The 18,282-nt window shown below is 38.9% G+C and overlaps 1 protein-coding gene across 2 annotated transcripts in view; it reads right to left on the minus strand.

Moving 5' to 3' along the window:
• The window catches only part of PDZRN4 (PDZ domain containing ring finger 4), a gene marked incomplete at both ends in the record, with an annotated part of 247,058 nt that overhangs the window by 87,849 nt on the left and 140,927 nt on the right, over positions 1–18,282 (minus strand). The window contains one exon of one of the 2 annotated variants that reach the window (XM_084306362.1): positions 15,316–15,384. The exons of the other annotated variant lie outside the window; for it this stretch is intronic. Within the exon in view, the coding sequence (XP_084162488.1) occupies positions 15,316–15,384 (69 nt within the window). Of the gene's footprint in view, positions 1–15,315; positions 15,385–18,282 lie in introns of those variants that run through there. 2 annotated transcript variants of the gene reach the window in all.

An 18,282-nucleotide genomic window follows, 5' to 3' on the forward strand; every position in this document is an offset into this window, starting at 1 on the left:
GAGATCCTAGCAAAAATATGGCCCTGTAATTTTAATTGGTGGAATATTCCTAATATATTAGTTTCTAATTTGTTTACACAGCCTATAACACACTTAACAAAGCTCTTAGCATGTCAGGTGCTCCATGAATACTAAAGAGATTAAAACATGCAGGCCTGTCTCTGTGAACAGGAAACCAACAGTACCTTGTGCGTGCTAGAAAAACACTCTCCTAAAATGAACTCTACCCTCCAAGTGGGCTTAATATAGTGCCAAAATGTATAGGAAGCATGACTTCCTCCTCCTGCAAAAACAAATCTCCACTACACTTATACTACAAGTGTCCTTCCTACACTACTGAAGAGTTTAGGTCTACATATTGTCTTCTGTGAGCACACTTTTAAAGATGCCTGAATTAGCAAAGGGAAAACTATCTTACATCACCTGAAGCTGCAAGGAAGCTGCAAGCAAGGAAAGTATCAGTGGTCTTTCTCTGTGGTGATACTGTATTTATGTTTATGGTGATTAAAATTAATTTATGTCCTCAAATTGCAGAAAATGCTGAATAACAGTTCATAGTATGTACCAGTCCTACTCCTTGAGAAACCTGAGAGACCCCTCCCTCACTTCTGCAAACCAGCAAATCCAGAGGCATGGTATCAACAGACTTGACACATATTCTAGATCATTTATCTTCTGGATAACAGAAGAGGCTCAAGAACTCTGTTGTTCTTTATACATCAGAATTCACTGAAGCTCTGGTCATGCATCTTTAGCTTCACTCTGTCTACAGGGACTTGCCTGGAAAGGGATGAATGATACTGCCCTCATCTACAGCTCATACTCAGATCCCATGAGAAAAACTGTAAAAGAGCAAAGTGTTGTTATCTCTAGTGTCATGTCCTACTTGGAAAAAGCTAGGGTGATCCTTCAAGACTTCTAGACTGGCTGAGCAAAAACCATCCAACACAATGAGGCAACACTAATGCAATACTGTATTCACTTCTCACTTCACTTCACCCACTGGAACAATTTTCACAATAGTTGAACTGTGGACAGTAAAGTTTTACTCCACGTTGCTGTTTAATACAGCAATACTAGCGTGATTCAAATGATTATACACGTGTTGTGGAGTGAAGATGAGTCTTTTAATCAGAATTCAATATTTGTTAGTATTGAACATGTCACAGAATCACAGAATTTTCTAGGTTGGAAGAGACCTCAAGATCATCGAGTCCAACCTCTGACCTAACGCTAACAGTCCCCACTAAACCATTTCCCTAAGCTCTACATCTAAACGTCTTTTGAAGACTTCCAGGGATGGTGACTCCACCACTTCCCTGGGCAGCCTGTTCCAGTGCCTCACAACCCTTTCAGTGAAGAAGTTCTTCCTAACATCTAACCTAAAACTCCCCTGGCTCAACTTAAGCCCATTCCCCCTCATCCTACTACATATATAAAATGTCCCACTAGAGGAAGGAAAAAGGAAAAAATAAAAGACCTTTTGGCTAATGACTTGAGAAGCCATTTCATAACACTTTATACACCCGAAGCATTTAATTGTGGACAGATTTGCAAATAAATCTTATAAAATGGCTCAAATCCTTCATTTTTTCGTATTTTTTAGTTGTTGCTGAGGTACAAGCAGCAGCATCTATGATACTTTATAATTTTGTTTCAACAGTGAACAAAGATTGATATGGTAGTCAGAGAATCAAATTAGGAGAAAGAGACAGGAATAAATATTCTACAGTGTTCCTGTACAATAAAACAAAATCTGATTTTCTCAGCCCTCCTCTTGCATTCACATTTTCCTTGCTGCAATAAAAGACTAAGGACTTCTCAGTGTATTTCAATTCAAAAAACATGGGAACACCAGCTTTTCTGAGAACCCATATCCCAAAGCTTAGAGTAGCTTCCAACTTAAATCTCCTGAGGCATGGAGAAGTGGGAGGCTGAGCCCAATCCCTTCATAAATCAGATTAGAAATTAACACCGGTATTATTTGCATGATGACCTTTTTGCATAGTGCTAAGAGGTGGCTTTCTTTGGCATGAGAATATATTCCTCAGGACCCATTCTCACACCACAGCTGCTGATCTTCCTCTTCCCTTCAAGGACAAGATTAATTCAGTCATCCTCAGTGGTGTCTGAAGTGTTTGTGGGAACAGAGGGAGACAAAGAAGAGAAGGGTTATTTTACGCCTCCAACCTCATGAGAACCCAGGAGGTGGGTGGTATGAGTTACTGCCTCAGAAAAGCAAGACCTAGAGCTGAGATTTCAGCTGAGTTCAACCAGCAACAGCCAAGAAACCTTCACACTCACAGGGCATCTCTCAGGTGGAGATTTGACATCTGTGGCAACCATGACCCAGCCCCACACCTCTCAAAGAAGGGGTGTTTGGCCAACTTTCAAAGCAGTAAAGCAGCTTTATTTTTTTAAAGCAGTTTATATGGGTGTCGCCATGCAGTCATTGATTTGAACACTGCAGCAGCCAACTCTCCCGCACCTCATGCTCACAGTGTTTTCATTTAGTACAAAAGGAAAAAGTGGAATTTGGCCATGTAACATCAGGAGAAACTGAAAAACAACTGAAACCTATAGATATTCAGTGCTATGATCACAGGTACTTAAATCCTTTTAATGCCAAACTAGTCAGCCTTATTCCTTTTTCAATAAAATGAAAAATGTAATTAGCAAAGCTTTCTATATTAGCACTAAATGTTCTAAGGTTTCTAGGTGCAAAATACCCACAGGAAAAAAAAAATCCATTTACTATTGGGGAAATTAATAGAATTATTCAAAAGATGAATCTGAGATACTGTAATTGGAATAATTAGAATGCTTCTTTTTAGTCTTTCACTTTGTTCTATTCTTCCATCTTTTATATTGTTTTCTGTAGCCTGTTTCTTCAACTGACACTGAATTTGATGGCCCAAAAGTACAGAGGCTCTGAAGGAACCTGTACAAAGACCAAACCCTGGAAGACTTGCAAAAGACTTGGAAGACAACTTAAAGTCTTGCAATTCAGAAGGGTAAACCAAGCTTTCTATCCCACTTCCCAGCTTTTTCATATCCCATAGAAGATACAGGCATGGGAAAGAATTACCATTATTGGAGTGCAAATTTCAAAGCATCAGCTATCTGTTGCATACTCTCATAAAAGGCATGGTGCATTCTTCTACTACCAGTCCCATTTTCCCATGTCATTTTAACAGAAAAAAAATAAATGTGCAAGTGGGCAAATGTCCCTGTGAATAAAGTTCACACCCCTGCCTACCCTGGGGTAACTTGATAAAGTGTCTTTAATGTTGAAGGTGACAATGTGCTTGAACAGTCCAGAACCATCCTGCATTAAGTAGGACCTGACTAAAGTTTCATTGTATTTTTGCCTAACTTCCACTCATTTCAGGAATTAATCATATGTAAGACCATTTCCTTAAAATAATGAAACCACTCTCGGCTGGAAGTCAAGTAAGCAACTAGAGAGAACAGGGGAGCTCGTAGAGAAATTACTAAATTAAGGTTCTTAAAGTCATATTTGCCTATTTTAATTTTTGTCAAGCTTCTCTGTCAAGCTCCTCACAAATTATAGACATGAACAATTGTCTTTAATATATGGATAAATAATATAATGACCGAAATGAACCCACTGTCAACATGAAAATATTATCCAGTTTATAATACACCATCTGCACCCTGAGAAAAATGTTGATCAAAGCAAAAGGTCGTGATGAATATCAGCTGTCTCAAATAACTATAGGTAACAACATACGAAAAAATCTTTGAAAACTCAGAGATCTCTGCAGACATTGCCCAACCCAAACACTTTGGGAGCTTCAGTTGGAGCATCAACTCAGTTTGCCAAGAAAAAGCCTTAATCTCCAGGCAAAAAAGCCCAAATTTCCTCCATAGAGTTTTACAGACCTGAAACATACATGGAAATAAACTCTAACGCACACAAGTACCACTTGGAAGTGAAGAGCTGCATTCAGCATTTGCTGAAGTCTCTACAAGAATGTTAGGGAACCTACTGGGGCACCTAATGTCGCATTTCTTGGGCTTACAAGTGAGATCATGGTCAAAGCCCAGATTTGGAAAATAAATAAATAAATAAAACAGTCTCATTATCATGCACAAACAGGAAGGAATGCTTGGCTGCTGTACTGAGAAGGCTGTCATATAAGCTATAAATAATGAGACATACCAATCACACAGGAGCCTTCACTTTTGCTTTTCCTCTGTGTTTTGTCCTTGGTTGTCAATAAATATGACATCTATTCTCTCCATTCAGCTGGCTAATGGCTCTCATATAACTCTGAAACATTGGACTAACACTTTGGGAAGCCATCTGTATCCATGATATAAAGCCAATATTACAAAGACTCTTGTATTTCTAGTCTCCCATTAATTGCCCTGCAGATCTTAGCACAAGGTGAGTAAGCTCTTATCACCTAGCAGAACTTTGTGAAATCCCACAAAAGCACTCACAGGGGCTGTGGCTGAGAAAAGACCTCAGAGGAAAGACCTGGGCTCATCAAACATACCTCCATCCTTGCCTGAAAGGGTATTCAGGCATGCTAGCCATATCTCATGGGCAAGATTACCAGAGGCAGCTGATACATCTAAAAGAGTCTGTATGTTCACATATGGTCACAAAATTAAAGGAGAAATCATTGACATAAATTTACTGCTCTCAATATAACAAAAGCACAAAATAAGGGATCAAGTGCTAATAAGGATTGATAAAAAATAATTAATATTGTTAAAACAGACATAACTGTTCAAGTTCACCCTATATAGCAGTAGAGTCTCATTTCCTCTTTCAAAGGCATAATCAGTTGAAGGGCACATTTTTCTTCTCTTTGTTCTTTCCCATCAATTTTAATGGGTGCAGAACATCAGTCACATGAAATGTAATGGGACAAGAAGATGGATGAGTACATTTGAAGCTACTAGTCACAGGACAGAAAACATCCTGACAAAGTGACACTGGCAGCATAGGGTTCAACAATAGAGCCTGGACAATATTTAGTAAGTGAAACTACAGTGCTACATGATTTGGTATTCTCACTGGGCAAAATCCTTCCCCTGTCACTATTCATCATGTTCCCGCAGGTCAGACTTTCAAAGACATTCTCCTACTGAACATGACCAAATGACATTTTTAATTCAAGGAAATACGTAAATCTGGGGACAAAGAAGTCATTTGAAGATAAATAGGAACAGCCCCTTGTATTAAGAACTTAAAATTATTTCATCAAGAAGGTTTTGTAAGATTTTACCATTTTTAAAAATGGTTTAGTAAGATTCACACATAAGATCTGAAACATATTATGCTCATAGGAGTGAGGAGACTTTATGCTGCACTTATCAACAGCAACAGCACCCCCCACTACTAAGGAGCAAGTAGCAACCCTCCTATTTTTGTAGTACCTGAAGAAAACATTACCAATAAATTAACATTTGTAATTTGTACCATACTAAAAGTCCTCTGAGCAATTTGCACTATAAAATAAAATAAAATACAGAGAAAAAAAATAAGCAATATCCCCATTAGTTATCTGAGAAAAGTTTCAAGGAAAATTGCACATAAAATTCCTATCACAGTTGATGTTTAACATACACTGAAGGAAAAACAGTCTTCCAACAAACCAAACCTGTCTGAACTTTAAAGAAGCACAGGATTCCAGAGCAACACTTGTACCACTGTTGAGAAATGCAGTCAGATCTACATTCTTCTGCAACGATCCACCTGTGTTATAACTTTGTCGGTAATTGCTGAATGGATTGATCTGGCATTTTACAATGCTTATTGTGATCGCCATCATTATTATTAGTCAATACAACTCCGGTTTCTTCATTAGCCATTAACTCAGATCTCTGCAATTAATCTTTAAAGCTTTAAATAATACACAACTTTTTACCAGAAAGGGAAAAGAGAAAGCAGATATTTAAATATACCCACAAGGAAAGGAATTAAAGGCAGACCTAGAAGTCCCACTGCTGTGCTGAACAGCCCTGTGCTTCAATTTGCCACGTGCTTCGATACACCACAGATATTTAGGCAGTGGCACGCAGTAGCCAGAAGGCAAAAAGCCAGCCTTTGGCACACAGTCCTAAACAGAGCAACATCACTCTCTGGCATCACAACATACACTATGAAGATGACTGTGTATTCTTTTCTAACAAATACTGTGTTGGAAACCATTTACACAAGCACTCTTTGCTATGTATACCCTCCTTCTCTCCCACAAGATATGAGACTGTGCTCTAACAACATCTCTAACAAGAAGCTTATGTTGGTAAAAACAGTTACGCATTGGGATGATTTCCAGCTGCCATACCAGAACACCAGGTCACATATCTCACAATGGGAAATCCACAGAGGATGGAAATATCATGTCAGGAGAAGGTTAGAGATTTCACAAACAGTACATATAACTCTGGAAAGAGCAAAACATTTTTAGATAAAAGAGCACTTAACTCACTTTTTGCTTCCTTATTTCATTTTATATGCAATAACACACCATTTAAAAAGTACTGAGTCTAAGTCAGTTCAAAAGTCAACCAACCTAAATATTTCCCTGTGATGACATATAAAAACATTCAGATGTTTTGGAAATTTCTTTCCTGTGTTTCTCCTCTACAACAAGACTTTGGTGAAATATGTATAATAATATATATTTTATATATATATATATATATATTTGTCTTTTGAAGCATTTTGGTGGAATTATATCCATCTGTGAAAAACAATCTAGATACCATACACTCTTTCTGGAATTACAATTTATACACTTACATATCTGTGTCTTTCCTGACAGTAACAGTAGAACACATAACAAATAGAAAGTAAAAAAAAAAAAACAAAAACAAAACCAAGAATAACAACAACAAAAGGCATAAAAATATTGCAGGAAGTGATACAATGCCACTTCCACTTTTGGTTACCTTGACCTCTGAGAAAGTATCCAAATACTTTAATGAATAATTTACCCTCTTCTCCCATCATTTTTTTTTCCTGCCATTATTAAAACATTTTAACTGGTAAGTCATATGCCAATGGATATCATGAGGAATCTTGAATACTTCGTATTTTAGCTATGAGAAAGTCGACGGCCTGAATAATGATTATTCCCCAAGTAGTTTTCACTGCAAGTCCATCACTATAACATGCAAAAAGCACATTGCAAACACGATCAAACCTATGAAATAAGTCAGTCAATTGTTCTGTTATACCACATATAACTGAAGATAGATTTTTTATTTATTTATTTATTTATTTTTTATTATTATTTCAGTTGTTCAGTCCTCAGAAGGATTTAATGAAGTTCACCCATTCCCACACTGCCTTCAGTCCTCAGGACACAGGCACTGAGGCTACAGTTAATTCTTCCTCTGACATTAGAGAGAAACTAATGAGCTTGTGGGCCTTTCCCAGGAGCCTTCCTAGCTTGCTGCGTGTGGACACGAAAGCTTTACTGACATTTGCAACCAAAACGGTCCCTGATGGTGTATCTGGGGATGCAGGGGCAGAACCTACAATCCTCACTAGAAACCACCTGTGGTCTCCTGCTGTGCTGACATAGCCACAGCTGGCTTCTGCTGGCACACTGATGGCTGAGGACAAGCCCTGAAAGCCAAGGAACAAGGTTTCCTCCTCCTTAAGGCCATGCACAGCTGCTAACCCTACATGGGAGCATCACAGCCTCACCTCTCCAGCAGTGGTGCCTACCTCAGACACACAGAGTAGCAAACACTCAAGAATTTAGACTGTTTCTAAATGTTGTATTTCAGTCATCCTAGCTCCTTTCCAATTTCTTAAGCTATAAACTAAATCTGATTGGTATTAGCAAACTTTTCTCACTGATCATAAGTGAGGCTGCTGTTGTAATGAAAAGCAGTTTCTCAAAACAGTAGAATTCTAAGACTTGGGGAAAGAGATGAAATAACAATAACCAAAAATAAATAAATAAATAAATAAATCCTCCTTCTAGGTGGAGAACACAAAAAATAAGTTGCATCTAGGCAAATTAAAGATGCTCATAGACTTTTGCAGATTGAGTTCTCTCAGGTTCAACTCTGACACTAATGCATATGAAGTATATGAACTCTACACATGACTTGGTAGTATAGAAGGTTACTCATTCCACACTGCTTACGTTGTTTCAGAGGTCCAACTTCAAGGCTAAAACCTCCAGAGAATAAACTGTTCCCATACACAGACCACAAAAGAAAGGAAAACAAATGTTTGCTGTCCTTCATTCCACTGATTATTAAGGTTTGTTTCTGTTGATTAAAGAAAAAGGGGGGGGGGGGGGGGGGGGGGGGATCACAACAAAAATCACAACAGTGAGGATCATACAAGTTCACAGCATCCCATTATGTAGAAATGTCCAAATAGATGTCCTTTGCCTGCCTATACCAATACTTTAAACTTAAATACAAAATGCAAAGAACTATAAGATACAATCCAATCCACAGTGTAATTCCATTTCTAGGTTCAGTCCATTGCACAAAAAATATTTGAAAAATATTATGAACCACTGCTTCTTATCAAAAAATCATAACCTGTTAACAGTAACTGATCTCACGTTCTATCTGAACAGAATTATATTTGTTTTGATAATTATCATGCAAAGAAAAACAAATAAGAAACTTATAACACACAAACCAGCGAGTAACTATCTTCACTGCAACCACAAAGCAAGTTCAGAAAAAATAATCTGTATCTAAGTTTTTAAATTATTTAATTTATTGATATTGAGATGATGTTTGCAAGCTGGTAATTCACTTTACTTTCAAAAAAAAAAATAATCTACCCAGCAGCATCATTAGAGTAATTTTCATAAAGCCCACATACACCTAGAATATCAGAAAAATCTTTGTGGTTGAAATTAGCCAGTGGATTTAAAGTCATGGGGTGGACAGAAAACCATATACTGTGAGCATATAAAAAACTCATTTCCTTTAAAAAACAGGTCACACACTCTGAAGTTAAACATCCTTAAAGCCAAAGGTCCAGCCATTTTTCAGCTTCTCATTATGAGACCTCACAAAATCCCTACGGGTAGAAGAGCTGTTCGTTGTCACCAGGCCCTGCTGTTCATGTCTCTGTTAATGTCTTAGCTCGAGAGGACTACTCTGGGTGAAACAACTTTACTGCTAGTTAATATACATTTGGCAGAGCATATATTTTAACCCATGTACTTTTTAATTAGTCACAAACAAACAAACAAAAACCACCCACAACCCACTTGAAACCCTACAATGTGCTTCTTTGGCAGCTATCAGTCCTGCCAATGCTGAAGGTAGCAAAATTGATTCCATCACATCACTGATGTATAAGACTCACATAAAGCTATGTTTTTGCCTTAGGCCCAAGGATTATATCCATACTAAATCACATCAGGAAGCAAGCCTTAAGAAAGGCTAGCTCTCTGAAAAATGTATAAAAGTCTGATCATTAGAAGAACCCTTAATCCCCATTGCTAAATTTGAGATGCAAGGAATAGCAAAATACTGGAGAAAATTCAGTACCTCAACCACTTTTATTATTTTTTTTTCATGGCATTGCATATCCCTGCAGGTTACTGATACAATCTCGGTATGGCTTTTTATAGCTGCCACTGTTGTACCCATCCCTTGAATTGTTATCTCACAGACTATTGTCTGCTTTCTTATCTCATGACTTTTTCTTTATCCTTCCTCTCGAGGTATGCGCAGGAACTGTGTGCTTTTTACAAGACAGTAAACGAGCACAGAAAATGAAAGCCTGGCCTCAGTGAAGTCAGTGGCAACACTTCAGAGTTTTCTGAATTTTATCAGGGGAAAAAAAAATAAATGTCTTATCAAAGGCAGTTGGGGGTGACATCCAAAATAACACTTAGGCTGTTATTGTATAAATCAGGTATCACATTCAAAAGAACGATCCCCAGAATACAGCTTCTGGCCTTAAGCTTTTATGAAAGCAGATGAAAACCTCTTTATGTGCCTAGTTGTAAGCATGGGCATCCTGGCTGCTGCCACCATCTGTCTGGGAGGCCAGAGCTGTTTGTTTTAAAGCAGCCTGTATGTCTCCAGGCCCGGATGCCCATGGCACCATCCCCTAGGACTCCTTACAAAAGCTAAATGTGGCTCTGTGATGAGATCCCAAGCCCAGACAAGGGGCTCCAGGGGACGCTTTCTGTCAGGCAGCCAACACTGCTATGGACTGGCATCCACCACAGCACAGCGAGCTCCGCTGTTGGCAATGCCACAACACTGGAGCCTCTTCTGGAGAACAGTCTGCAGAAAGTTAGGGCAATAAGATTAGTTATTTAGATGAATGCTGCTCAATTATTAGTTTAAAGAAAAGACGTCAGATAAGAGAAGAAGCAGAAAAGCCATGCCTGCTAACCACAAAGACCACCTCCTGTTCTCCAAGGAAAGTCAGCTTTTATGAAGGCAGTTTATAAAGCCTTTTTACTTCAGCAAAAGTTCTTTAGGGAAATTCCAAACAAGTTTCTAGGAATGTAGCAATTTGCTAGCAATGTATAACAAGCTTTACTTGATCATCTTTTTACCATAAATACATTGATCTACTAGTATGAGACAGTGCACCTGTTAGGGGAATTCGGTAGAGCTAAGCTCTAAACTTTTTCAGGTTAACTGAGAGGAAACAGTACTCCCACAGATTTGTTGAATCTGTCAACACCTGATTTTTTTAAAAAATACTTTTCAAACAGATAAATCAGTATTCAGAAGAGCTGCTTGGAAGTGTTCAGAATCAGGGTGCTTCCTGCTTTGTTTAAAAATTTAGAGAGGAACTAGAAGAAATACCAGGTCTACTTTTGCTACTGATTTAATTCAAGTAGAATAATTCAATTAATTTCCAGAAAATTAAATCTAGAATTTTCTCCTTTAATATTTTCCAGAGCTAAATGTATCCTGCCACAGAATTTCTATTATAAATAGAGACTAAGTATAAATGAGCCCCAAAATATGTCCATATGTGTTGATATATCACAAGATAGCACTTTCCCATTGCTGGTGACATAGAGGGAAAAAAAAAAAAAAAAAGTAATGTAATATAATATCTCACATGGCATAAGCACCAGAAATAAGTATTAGTGGCTAAAGGCTGGTTCAGAAGGCAAATAAGGATCACATCATCTAGACTATTTAACTCTGAATAAATTCAAACTTCACTGGGACTAGAGAAGGCACGTCCTAATGACAAAAAAACACTCTTGGCCTGCAGTCTTCTTTCATTATTGCAATACCAACTGTAAGTATCACGTCATGAAAAATACAAAAATGCCTCTGCTCCTTTAGTTGGCAGACCTGATGTCTCTCCTGTGAACAACTTTCAGTGCAAAGAGATGTACCACTGCAACTCAGTACTTTAAGTAGCCCAAGGGATATCAAAATGAACATAAAATCAGAACTCTAAACTGGTAAAAATTGAGCTTTATGCTAATTATGGAAACCAACATGAGAAGCAAACTGCATAATCAGTCTTCAGAGGATTCAGAAATGCTGCAAGCAGGCTCGACTATCATCTAAGGTCAAATGTAAAACGAAAATGAGCAACCTTTTAGCTTTAATCCTAGCTCTACCACTCACTTTTTGAGCCATCCCAGGCTGCCTCAGCTTTCCCTTCCAGCTTTTTTCTTTTCTGCCTTTCAATTCTAAGCTCACCTGAGCCAGGACTATTTCTTATCATGTAACTCAAGACAAGTTTGCAGGGGTCTTTGGTTGACCTCTGAAAGTAATGTTCTCTCTCTTTCCTCTTTTTCTCTGTATTAGATTGCCCATTTTGGAAACAAAGCTTAAAAATTCCAGCAAACAGAAGTGTTTCTAAATGATACCCACAAAATTGGCTGATAAATTAATGTTTCCTTGAGTTTCATGTAAGGCTATTGAAGATAACTCCTGACAATTGATCAGATGGTGCTCCAGTTTCATTCTCTCCAATCCTTAGCATCTTACTCTTTACTTTCCACTGAAAAGATCCCTCACCATTCAGTTAAGAATCGACTTGAACTCACTTCTTTCACCAGAGCAGTGCAAGAGGAAATTAGCTGAGAGCAGCAGTGGTCTGTTCCTAATGGACATGAGCACCCACCAGGTCCCACCTTCTCTAAATGTCTTGAAGTAGACTTCCTGGCTGCACATTCATTAGCTCAATCCTGCTTATGCAGCATGCAGGAAATAATAATAATGTGCCTCACAAAGTAGCATGCGGGGCCATAAATCTCAAACCGAGATGGCTTCCATTTCTCCAGCTGTAGGCTCATGGAGAAGAGGATTTAGGGGGGCTCTCAGTGGTACCAGGGACTACGCCTGATGTCTTCTCAGGGGGAAGTCAAGAAGCAAAGCCAAGGCGTCCTCTGCCCCGAGGACAGGTGAAGAGGCACTCAGAAGCATGAGGGTGCTTCACCAATGCATAATGGTATCTCAGAAGCTTTTATTCTTAAAACATGAGGGTTTGACTTTATGTTTTAATCCCAATCTACAAGTGTGAGGAGCAGTTATCAAAATAAAAGCCTCTGCCGTTCAAGAAAATGCTGTTTTCTGAGCAGGCCTCCACGGTCTCTGCGCCGCTATCTCGGCGACAGGCAGAGTGAGCTGAGAGGAAGGGGGTGGGGAGGAGCAGGGAATTATACATATTCTAACGATGTCTTCATTTCCCAGCAGCTCTACAACAAAAAGCTCTCCAGTGCTGAATCTGACCTCACTACAAACAGGAGCAGAAAACAAGCCTCACTATAAGAATTTGCATGATTCTCCTCTGCAGACGTGCTTTCCTTTGTTTATTGTATTTTCAGTACATGAGCACGCCGACCACCCATGGTATCAGGTAGCCTAGCACTGGAAAGGTGAGAGATGAAGCTGGGATCGCTTCCTTATATGAATATAAATTAATCTATCTGATCCACACATGCTAGTGAGCCACAGCTCATCCTCAGTCAGTTCATGTCCCTGACAGACTAACTTGTCCAAGCTCTCCAGAAATTGTGCAGATGAAAGAGCCAAGGCTGTGGTGTAGGAATTACAGGACTGGAGAGTTAAAAAGGGATTTGCAAATCAAGTAGTAATTCCTGCTCTGGCTTAATTGAATTTATCATATTCTACTGCTGCTCCTACCCAGAGCAGCAAATCGGTACTGTACACAGAGCCAGCTATGGTGTGAGATGCTACCTGATCACTGCTGCAACACCTGGTTAAAATCATATCCTTTGGGCTCTGACCTGCATACACTGAAACAAAGATAGCAGTGGGTTTACAGATGAACACAGGATCCGACAGAGAGCATACTAAGTCATTTCTCTGCTCCCCTTCTGCACCTTATCAGTGACGTTTCCCTAACAGCACAAGATGCAGCACCAGGTTCACTGCATTTGACTCCCCAAGGAAACTCACTCAGATTCTTCTAGGGATTACACTTTATCTGGAAACACCAGAGCAAAAAGTGAAAGCATTAGTTCATTTTGCACCTTGTTTTTTTGCATCAACAAACACTCCAACTCAACAGCACAGAGGACAACAAAAAGGAAAAAATTTCTCCAGAATACACTCTCCCTTCCCTCCCCACATTTGGTTTGCTGATCATTTCAATAGCATTTATTACTGTGGAGCCTTAATGCAAGGAATGTTTTGAAAATGCATACTCTAACCCAGGAACAGCCTCTTTTCTCCTTACACTCATGCAGCCATTCAAGAAACGTCTAATCCCCTTCAGAGCACAGCCTGAATTTCTTATTCCCTGGCACAGAAAAGCAGACACCAACCTACTCCACTGTCTCTATTTTACACTTTCAGATCAGTTTGGCAGTCCAGAGCTGGGAGGGGAAAGGGAGGAGATGGAAATGTGCTGCTGTGCTTTTCCCTGTGCTATTGCTATAAGAAAACGTGATGATTGGATTACGAGTAACTGTTGAACTAAAGGGAAGTGTTCCACCTAGAGACCGCCTTCACACACCAGAGCAGTGGACAGTTACCTGCAAGTGGACATTCTTTTAAGACTGAATATGTCTGCCAGTTCAATGGTAAAAAATGATGCAGAGGTATTGCCCCCAGTAAGTAATTAACGATGTTAATCTTCTTCTTCCTCTCTATGGTGATAAAAAAGAGTCATTTCTGTATTTAATTAATGCAGAGGATCATTTTGGAAACTGGCTAATGAGGCTCTGATCACATTACCATGAAAATGTGCATTAACACTGCAACTGAGAAGGCTGCTTCATGTGTAGAGAATCCACTTTGTAATTAGCCCACTGCAAAATGAATCACGTCAGGAGGAACTCGCAGGGAACCAGTCGGCAATGGGCACTTAGCTGCTGCTGTGCCAATAGACCACCAACGCTGCGAGCTGTTTTCTCCTCCGCGCTGCCTGTCAGCAGCAGCACAGTCCAAAACTGCCAGCGTTCAGCCTCCGTCAATAGCAGTGTGTCAGAGCGAGGACAAATTATAGAGAGGAAGGGAGCAGATGCTGAAAGGCACTAAACTTCAGTATGTGAGGCTCTGTTGTGCCAGGGGAAAAACAAACAAAAATCTGCAAATCAAATGCTGATTCAATAGGACCTGAGCAAAATTGTGGGCTATTATGGTAAGTGCTTGTTTCATCTTTTCTTGTCTTATTCTGAAAGAGCTGGGAACACGTTAGCAGCATACTGCTACACTACTGCTCACGCTGCTACGATACGATTTTCCTGCTGCTGAATGAGACACCAAAATAACTAGATGGGATTAAAATCTTTGTCTAGTAGTAGATAGAAATAGCACACCGAGGAATGAACAAGCGCACCTCACCCATGGAGACCCTGTTGTACTTGGTACCTGTTTCAAGGTAACATGCATATTCTAGAATCATTTCAATTTTAACTAATCTGAAAATTTAATACACTCCTTGGCCAGCACAGACATGCCATAAAAACTTTGTTCCTTAGAAACTTAGAAATACCTGAGATCACAGACCTAACACTTTCAGAGGCAGCAGTGCAACTTATCTGAAATCAGTCTTATTACCAAACCTAAGGGCTCCCTTAAAACACCACCGATACGGTTCAGTGAGACTGCTGCTATATGACTGACATCTTGGCAGAAGATGCACAAAAATGTTAAAAGAATCCCACAGGAAGTCATCTGAAGGGGGAGTGGCAAACGAGCAGAAAACAACAGGCACCCAAAATACTAATAATTACCAACCCCCCCAATACAACTTAGCCAGCAAATTTGCAAAGGAAAAAAAAAAAAAAAGGCAAAACAAAACAAAAGCATGTCTACTTACTGTCTGTAAAGCACACACATTTTTACTCTGGAGATGCTGGTAATATCCTCTGCACTCACCTGTGAAACTTCATAGAGCAGTTTGTAGTGTTCCTCTCTCTTCTGAAAAGTGCACAGATTGCAGCCCATTCTAATAAGCAACACAAGAGCAAAGCCTCTAATTTCCCCAGCACTGAAAGGCAAATGCACTGACAGGGAATCACCCTCCAGACTTGACTACTGTTTTTCATCAGTCACTCCAGCCCAGAAACACAGACACACCACTGAGAGCTGGAAGCACCAGCCAGGGCAGTGTGTAGCAGCATGCTCTTCTTCCCTTTCCCTAACTATCTTACACTCACGTATACACACACAGAGTTTCGACTCAGTTCATGGCAACACTCCCCCTGTCTCTGCATCAGTGCACATGACTACACAGATTCTCACTCATGAATATTAATAGCCTCTCATTGATTATTTATGACAGAACGTGTTAGCGGGGAGGGGTGTCATAGCTGCTGCTGATGACAGATGAATATTCACTAATTAAGAAGCAAATGTACTGTGGTTAAACAAAATTCACTTGTGTCAATACCATCTCTGTTTATTAAGGTTAGAGGGACTAAGGTTTGTGTATTTCACCCACACTTGCCTTAATTTTTACAGCAATCGTGAGACTAATTCATGAATGGGGACTGTAAAGGCACAAGCCAAGTCTTATGTTAGGTCTCCACCTTGTGCAACAGGGATCATCTAATGCATTTAAAATATTTGCAGGCATTATAAGAAAATACTTTTGAAACCTGGGCTGATCAGGTTTAAAGAAAAAAAAAAAAAGAAAAAAAAGAAAGAAAAAGAAAAAAGGAGAGAAAACTAACCCAGATGGCTATACTGCTAATGTCACCTTTGACACTGTCAAATTTAACCAAAATTCCAGCATACTCTTAAAAAGCATGAGTCTGTAACAACTTGTCATAAATATACAGTATATGTGGAAAATGCAGGCATGCAAATTTAGTGCATTTTACATACATACACACATTGTACTGTTTATTAAATAATCTCACATACAAGTTACTTCTGGCATGTAAAACAGATTAATAGTAATTATAGTCCCAATTTCCAAGAAACTTAGCAGCTATACCCTCTTGGACTCCTAGATATCAAAGGTTTTATTACAACATGCTATTATATCTAATTTTACTATTTGTAAATTAGATTTTAATGGCTCCGCAATTCTCAGTGTGTGTATAAAGGCAAGGATGCATTTAAAATTAAACCTATGTGTTAAATGCTACGGCCAATGGAATTCACACTTAATTCTAGGCTGACATTAATTTCTACGCTGTATATTATGTCATCTATTAGTAGAGTTCTGCAAAGTAAAAAACAAACAAACAAAAAACATACACATAAAAACATAACAAACCCAAAACCAGAAAATTAGAAGTTGCTTTTGTTTCTTCACTCCTTTCTCAGCAACTCTGTTAATCAAGAACTATGCCCTTCTTTCAAAGCATCTTTAATCTGGAGGGGATAGCAGGTGGGATCCATTGCAGAAATAATTACTCAGAAACCAATGAAACCAGTTAGTATAGATTGACACTGGGCTCTAAAGAGTTGTAATTACTAAGCACTGATGTAGAGCTACTATTTTTCTTTTTTTTTGGTCTAGTTTCCTAAAAGTGCTTTGTCAAACATTTAAAATCGATAACAGGAAATGATTCTAATGAGCACTAATTGTTAACAAATTGGCTTTGCATCCAGCAGGACCTCAAACACCACCAACACCAAGTAGCAAGCAGATCAACAATCATGTGCTGCTTATCAGTCCTGCCCCTTGGGATGTAATAATCCGATTTTCTGGGCCTTAATTTTACCTAACGGTCAGAATGAAAGCCAAGCATAGAAACCTACATGAAAAACTGGACCATTGCTGTAACCTCTAAATAAAAGTGAAGTTTTCTAGACCCTCTATGTAAATTACAGATAGATTGGGACTAAATTTTAATTAAATTTCATCTCCTTTAATAAATGGGCAGAGTCAGGAGGAATCAAATAATGATGATTAACAGAGCAAGCTCTTCTTATATCAGCTTCAAGCACAGTTCTGAAATATAACATTAAGATTTATTTTATTTGGTGAAAGAATCCAAGCAGGCAAATTTGGTTCTGAACTTTCTCAAAGTCCAAGGGGTTCAAAGCCTAAGTGCAGAGGCATGTTCATCATTGTTAGAAAGAATCGGCCTCTGTTCTTCTCCTCCATACCACCATGAAATGCTGCTCATGCTGGGAGGTTTAAACCCATGAAGCAAACATCAGCTCAACCTTTGAAGGTTTCTATATTGTGAGGTGCAGAAGGATTCTCAGATGTGCAAATTCTGAACTTAAGAAAGTCACATCAAGGAACCAGACAACAGTCGTGCAAGGACAACCATGCCATCTTTCGATGAAAGAGTTCTCTCCTTCCACTGACACAACTTCCTCTAACACATACACAGTCTGAAAGCTAAACTACATTCAAAAAAAAGAGCCATGATTTACCCTAGTATATTTTGATAGTCCCTTACAATTAGTTCTTAAAAAAAAAAGGGTGGGGAGGAAGGACATATTACTTCAGGAAACTGGTTTTACAGATATAAGAAATAAACAAACAAACAAAAGATATGAAATAAGCAATGGAAAACCGCAGTTAATCTTTCAGCAGTTTCCCTTGGCAGTCTCTTTTTTCATTGCTCTTCCTCTGGTTCTTTTGTTTCCTTCTCTGAATCTGACATAGGCTTCTCCATTCATTTATCAAGTGCCTGCCCTTTGCCCATACATAGAGTAAAAGGGATCTATGTACTGCTTCTACAGCCACTAATGGGCACGGTCTGCAGGGCTGGATAGATTTATTTGTGAAGGAAAGGTATATTTCCAGGTTCTTGAGCTCCATCTAAAATATGCTGCTTTGATTTTACATGTGATCAAAATACCAAACTTCATTCAGCACAGAATGAAATTCAAGGTAAAACTTGATTAACTAATGACTAAATTGAAATATATGAT

Source organism: Netta rufina, assembly GCF_964035555.1.
Source record: "Netta rufina genome assembly, chromosome: 1".
Lineage (NCBI taxonomy): Eukaryota > Metazoa > Chordata > Aves > Anseriformes > Anatidae > Netta > Netta rufina.